A 6,248-nucleotide genomic window follows, 5' to 3' on the forward strand; every position below is an offset into this window, starting at 1 on the left:
GAACTTGGAACTTGGAATTTGGAATTGGAATTTGGGATTTGGGATTTGGAATTTGGAGTTTGGAATTTGGAGTATGAGTTTGGAATTTGGGATTTGGGATTTGGGAGAGGCTGGAGGGGGTCGGGACCCTCACCCTGCTCTGGATGTCCCACGGGAGGGAATTCTCTTTTGGGAATGGCGCCTGGAGGGTTTGGATGTGGGGCTGGGGGATGTCCCCGTGCTGTCACACGGATCCCGTGGCCTCCGGCCCTCCAGGATGTTGGAAAAGCAGATTTAGATCGGGATTGAGACCTGGATGTGGGAGCAGAAGTGGGGAGCAGCAGCTCCGGGGCTCCTGGGGCTGGTCCCCCTCCGCTGCTGGGCTTGTTGGGCCGGGGGCCGGTTCCACCCATCCCTACGAGCACCGCGACCCCCTCACCACCCCCGAGCCCCTCCGCACCCCCCGGCGCTGGGAAAGCCGGGCAGCCCCGGCAGCCCCGCGGGGCCTCTCCTGCACAGCCGAGCGTGAAATGCGCTGAAAAGGGTCAGGAATGTCCCCTCTGTCTGTCCCTCCCGCGGCTGTCTGTCCCCGCCACCCCGGGGCTGGGGCTGCCTGTCCCTGCCGGGGTTTGGGGGCTGTCTGTCCCCACCACGCTGAGGTTTGAGTCTGTCTGTCCCTCCTGGGGCTGCCTGTCCCTGCCGGGGTTTGGGGGCTGTCTGTCCCCACCACGCTGAGGTTTGAGTCTGTCTGTCCCTCCTGGGGCTGTCTGTCCCCTCTGGGTTTGGGTCTGTCCGTCCCCTCCCAGGGCTGTCTGTCCCCACAGGGTTTGGGGGCTGTCTGTCCCCTCTGGGTTTGAGTCTGTCTGTCCCTCCCGGGGCTGTCTGTCCCCTCCACCCCGAGGTTTGGTGCTGCCTGTCCCCCCAGGTTTTGGGGCCTGTCTGTCCCCTCTGGGTTTGCGGCTGTCTGTCCCCCCAGGGTTTGGGGCTGTCTGTCCCCTCTGGGTTTGGGTCTGTCTGTCCCCCCAGGGTTTGGGGCTGTCTGTCCCCCCAGGGTTTGGGGCTGTCTGTCCCCTCTGGGTTTGGGGCTGTCTGTCCCCTCTGGGTTTGGTGCTGCCTGTCCCCCCAGGTTTTGGGGCCTGTCTGTCCCCTCTGGGTTTGGGTCTGTCTGTCCCCCCAGGGTTTGGGGCTGTCTGTCCCCTCTGGGTTTGGGGCCGCCTGTCCCCCCACCCCGGGGCTGGCCCCACACCCAGCCCTTGGTGACACCCCAGGTGCTGTGACCCCGGCCAGGTGCAGGATGTGTCCCCTGGGCTGGCTGGGGGTGGCCACCCTGTGCCTGGGGACGCTTTGGGCTGTGCCAGCCAAGGACAGGAGGAAGGTGGAGAAGCCCAAGGCTGAGCTGAGCCTCTTTGAAAACCTGGATTTGGAAAACTACGACGTGACCTTGGAGAGCTACGGGGACATCCTGGACCTGAGCAACTACGAGGAGCTCTACGACTACGGGGACCTTGTCCCCAAGGTGAGGGGGACACAGGAGAGCCCCTGGCTGCATCCTGGGACGGGGATTTGGTGCCAGGGACGGATGTGGCACCGCAGGAGCAGCAGCCCTGGCAGCTCTCCCGGGGCTGGGGAAGGTTTTACCCGAGCCAAACCCCTGCCAGCTCTTGGATGTGAGGATTCCTTCATCCCTCTGGGCCAGGAGGGCTGTGGGGTTCCTTGGAGGGCTTGGAGAGGTTTCCAAGAAGGAATCAATGATCCCAACCCAGTGACCCTGACTGGTGCCACCCACCCCAGAGGGGACAAATCACCCACAGCTCACACCCAGCCGTGCTTGCAGATCGAGGTTGGCACTTTGGCTCCTCGCCCCAAGGACCCCAAAACCCTCCCAGAGCTGGCTGAAACCACGGCTGGAACCCCAAATCTGCAGCCCCCAAGCAGTGCAGGCCCCGTGCCCCCGGCGCCCATCCCCAGGCAGGGTGAGTTGTGCTCCCTTGGGATGCATCCCCACGTCACACAGGTGGAGTTTTGGGGGGAAAAAAATGGAATTCTGGTGCTGCCAGCAGCTCTTTGCAGGGTTCTGGGCTTGAGTCTGCTCACAGGAGGGCTGCAGAGAGAGAAATTGCAGGGAAAAAATGAACTCCAGCAAAGCAGTGACGCTTTAATGAGCAGAGGCTTTGTGACAGTGGCAATTAGATTAGTGACAATTAAAATCCTGCAGCGAGGATAAATATCTTTATCCCTTTTCTGTCACTCCAGGCTGGGAAAAATTAGGAGGGAGGAGAAAGGAAATTGGTGCTGAGCTGCTCTGAACCCCCCTGGAAGGGGTTTGGGAACCTCGGGGGAGAGGAGGGGGTTCAGGTGTGGGGGGTGGGCTCGGTTTTACCCCTCCTGCCCCCCGTGCTGGGGCCTTGGGGGCAGCTGGGACAGATTTTTTCTTGATTCAAAAGAATTTTCTTGAGTTTTGCCTCCTCCAGTGGGAAAATTAAAGGGGCCAGGAGAGCTTTGGGTATAAAAAGCTGAATCTGGGGGCTTTAATCTCCCTTCCTCCTGCAGGAGGGGTTTGATCCTGGGCACTTCATTTATTTATGGGTTTGGTTTTTTTTTTTATTGCTGGGAGTTTCTGGCCCTTCCCTGGATGATGCGGGGCTGTGACAGCTCTGGGTGTCACCAGCTCTGTGTCCCCATGGCAGGGTGGGCACATCCCACTGTTCTGGGGTCTTTTATGGGGTCAGGGAGCTGCGACATCTCTGGGTGTCACAGGCCTCATATCCCCACAGCTGGGTGGGCTCCTCCTGCTGTTCTGGGGTATTTTATGGGGTCGGGGGGCTGTGACAGCTCTGGGTGTCACAAACTTTGTGTCCCCACAGCCGAGTGGGCTCCTCCTTCTGTTCTGGGGTATTTTATGGGGTTGGGAAACTGTGATAGCTCCGTGTGCCACAGATCCATGTCCCCACAGTGGGGTGTGCTCCTTACGCTGTTCTGGGCTATTTTATGGGGGCAGGGGGCTCGGGGTGTCACAGATCCATGTCCCCAGGGCGGGGTGGGCTCCTCCCGCTGCTCTGGGGTATTTTATGGGGTCAGGGAGCTGTGACAGCTCCGTGTGTCACAGATCCATGTCCCCATGGCGGGACGAGCTCCTCCCGCTTCTCTGGGGTATTTTATGGGGTCAGTGCTTGTTTCCAGGGCTGCCCAGCTGCCTGCTGTGCCTGTGCCTGGGCAGCTCAGTGTACTGCGACGACGTGGGGCTGGAGCAGATCCCGGCGCTGCCCCCGGACACCGCGTACCTGTACGCCCGCTTCAACCGCATCGGGGCCGTGCGCGCCGCCGACTTCCGCGGCCTCGGTATGTCGGGGTCGCCAACAGGAAAATCCCACCTCTCCAACGACGCTGGGCAAACCAACAGTCCATCAAATTTCTTTTCCCCTGTAAAAGAATGCAAAACAATCAGTTATTTACAGAAAGCGCGTGAGGAAGTTTGTTACAAGAATGTAAGCATTAGAAAATCTTAAAAAGTCAGGGCGGCAGAGAATAAACCACGCTGGCTTTGTCCCTGTCCTCCTCCTGCCCTCAGAGAAGCTGAAGCGCATCGACCTGAGCAGCAATTCCATCTCGCGGGCGGACGCGGATGCGTTCCAGGGGCTGCCCAGCCTGCAGGAGCTGCTGCTGCCCGAGAACCTCCTGACGGCGCTGCCCGAGCTGCCCCGCAGCCTCGTGCGCCTGGACGCGCGCCTGAACCGCATCCCCAGCGCCGGGCTGCACCCCGAGGCCTTCCGGGTGCGCCCCGCGCCTGGGGGGCCCTGCCCGACACGGGGGGACAGGGGGGTGGAGGGAGGGGAGAAGGGGGTGAACTCCAGGGGGGTCAGATCCTGGGAGGTCAGCTCCAGGGGGTTCATCTTAAGGGGTTCATCTCTAGGGGGTTCATCTCTAGGGGTTCATCTCTAGGGGGTTCATGTTTAGGGGGTTCATCTTTAGGAGGTTCGTTGGTTCATCTCTATTGGGGTTCATCTCTTGGGGGTTTATCTTTAGGGGGTTCATCTCTTAGGGGTTCATCTCCAGGGGGTTCATTGGTTCATCTCCTGAGAGTTCATCTCTTGGAGGTTCATCTCTAGGTGGCTCATTGGTTTATCTATTGGTGGTTCATCTCTAGGGGGTTCATCTCTTGGGGGTTCATTGGTTTATCTCTTGGGGGTTCATCTTTATGGGGTTCATCTTTAGGAGGTTCATTGGTTCATCTCTTGGTGGGGTCATCTCTATTGGGGTTCATCTCTAGGAGTTCATCTCTTGGGGGTTCATTGGTTCATCTCTTGGGGGTTCATCCTTAGGGAGTTCATCTCTATGGGTGTTCATCTTTAGGAGGTTCATTGGTTCATCTCTTGGGGGTTCATCTCTAGGGGTTCATCTGAAGGGGTTCATCTCTAGGAGGTTCATTGGTTCATCTCTTGGGGGTTCATCTCTAGGGGTTCATCTGAAGGGGTTCATCTCTAGGAGGTTCATTGGTTCATCTCTTGGGGGTTCATCTCTAGGGGTTCATCCCTACCGGGGTTCACCTCTGCCCTCTCCCCGCAGGACCTGAAGCAGCTGCAGTTCCTCCATCTCTCCGATAACCAGCTGGATTTTATCCCCGTGCCCCTTCCCGAGAGCCTGCGCTCCCTGCACCTCCAGGTGGGATGGGGTTTGCCCGAGTTTAGCAGATCCCACCTCTTCCTCCCCCTTCTCCTCCTCCTTCTCCTCCTCTTCATTGTCTTGCTCCCAGTCCTTGTTCTTGTTCTGGTCCTGGTTCTGGTTCTGGTCTTCCTCCTTATCCTCATTATCCTGATCCTGGTCCTGGTCCTATTCCTAGTCCTTTTCCTAGTCCTGATCCTGGTCCTGGTCCTGGACTGGTTCCGGTCCTCCTCATCCTTACTGTCCTGGTCCTTTTCCTGGTTCTGGTCCTGGACTGGTTCCGGTCCTCCTCCTCATCCTTACTGTCCTGGTCCTTTTCCTGGTTCTGGTCCTGGACTGGTTCTGATCTGCCTCCTCCTCATCCTTGCTGTCCTTTTCCTGGCCCTGGTCCTGGTCCTTTCTCTGGTCCTGGTCCTGGTCCTTTTCCTGGCCCTGGCCCTGGTCCCGGTTCTGGTCCTGGTCCTCCTGCCCCTCCTCTCCTGCTCCCTATGACCCGGCTGTGCCCGTGTCCTGTCCCCGCAGAACAACAACATCCAGACGATGCACGAGGACACGTTCTGCGACAGCCAGGAGCAGGGCCAGATCCGCCGGGCGCTCGAGGACATCCGCCTGGACGGGAACCCCATCAACCTCAGCCTCTTCCCCAACGCCTTCTCCTGCCTGCCCCGCCTGCCCACCGGCCGCTTCTCCTGAGCCCCCACAGCTGCAAGTGCAGGAAAGGGTTCCCAGGTCCCGTCCCAGAGCGCTCAGACCCTGCTGCTCCATGGAAAATGTGATTAAAGTGGAGGTGTTCCACCCCAGGGGGAGCTCGGTGCTGGGGAAAACACATAAAATAAAAATGAAATGAAATAAAGATTTGAAAATGCATTCAAAGCATTTGACAGTGAGAGCAGCTGGGAGCCCTCACCCAGCCCCATCCCAGCAGTTTTTGCTTGGATTTGCAAAGATGGGGTTTCCCTGTGTCCCGTTTCTTCCTCCATTCCCTCCAGAGCCTCAGGGAGATCCTGAGATCCTGAGATCCTGAGATCCTGAGATCCTGGTCAGGATGTCCTGGCCAGGGACCAGGAGCTGCATTGCCCCCGGGAGGTGACACTTTGGCCACCTCAGGTGTGATCTGTCCCTGGTGCAGCTCCAGGGGAGTGTGGCACATCCAGGTGTGACCTGGGCACAGCTGGACTGTCCCCGTGAGCTCCCAAAGAGGGTAAAACCCAAAATCCCAGCACAGGGCAACTGGAATCTTCCACCCCCTCATCCCAGACCCGCTGCAGTCCTGGCAACAGGAACTGGGAGATGTCCTGGAACTGGATTTGGGAGAGCATCCCTGGATTTGGGATGGTGTCCATGGATTTGGGATGGTATCCATGGATTTGGGGTAATATAAACGGATTTGGGAAATTATCTATGGATTTGGGATGGCGTCCATGGATTTGGGACGGTATCCATGTATTTGGGAGGGGAATCCCTGGATTTGGGATGGTATAAATGGATTTGGGACGTTATCCATGGATTTAGGATGGCATCCATGGATTTAGGATGGCGTCCATGGATTTGGGAAGGTATCCATGGATTTGGGATAGTATAAATGTACTTGTAGTATAAATCCCTGTATT

The 6,248-nt window shown here is 58.1% G+C and overlaps 1 protein-coding gene across 1 annotated transcript; it reads left to right on the plus strand.

The window, feature by feature from the left end:
• Positions 1 to 1,273: 1,273 nt before the first annotated feature.
• OPTC (opticin) lies at positions 1,274 to 5,331 on the plus strand. Its single transcript, XM_066565382.1, has 6 exons — positions 1,274 to 1,495; positions 1,814 to 1,952; positions 3,160 to 3,318; positions 3,548 to 3,750; positions 4,543 to 4,638; positions 5,161 to 5,331. Exons 1-6 carry the CDS (start codon positions 1,274 to 1,276, stop codon positions 5,329 to 5,331), a joined length of 990 nt encoding a protein of 329 aa, XP_066421479.1.
• Positions 5,332 to 6,248: the final 917 nt, after the last annotated feature.

The sequence above is a fragment of the Molothrus aeneus genome, chromosome 24, assembly GCF_037042795.1.
Source record: "Molothrus aeneus isolate 106 chromosome 24, BPBGC_Maene_1.0, whole genome shotgun sequence".
NCBI classification, from domain to species: domain Eukaryota; kingdom Metazoa; phylum Chordata; class Aves; order Passeriformes; family Icteridae; genus Molothrus; species Molothrus aeneus.

What these genes read in the sequence shown, in the direction of transcription:
- OPTC (XM_066565382.1), top strand. Translation starts at nt 1,274, where the DNA reads ATGTGTCCCCTGGGCTGGCTGGGGGTGGCCACCCTGTGCCTGGGGACG. An exon ending in ACGGGGACCTTGTCCCCAAG is followed by an intron (nt 1,496 to 1,813) that starts GTGAGGGGGACA and finishes CCGTGCTTGCAG; the next exon opens with ATCGAGGTTGGCACTTTGGC. An exon ending in CGCCGACTTCCGCGGCCTCG is followed by an intron (nt 3,319 to 3,547) that starts GTATGTCGGGGT and finishes TCCTGCCCTCAG; the next exon opens with AGAAGCTGAAGCGCATCGAC.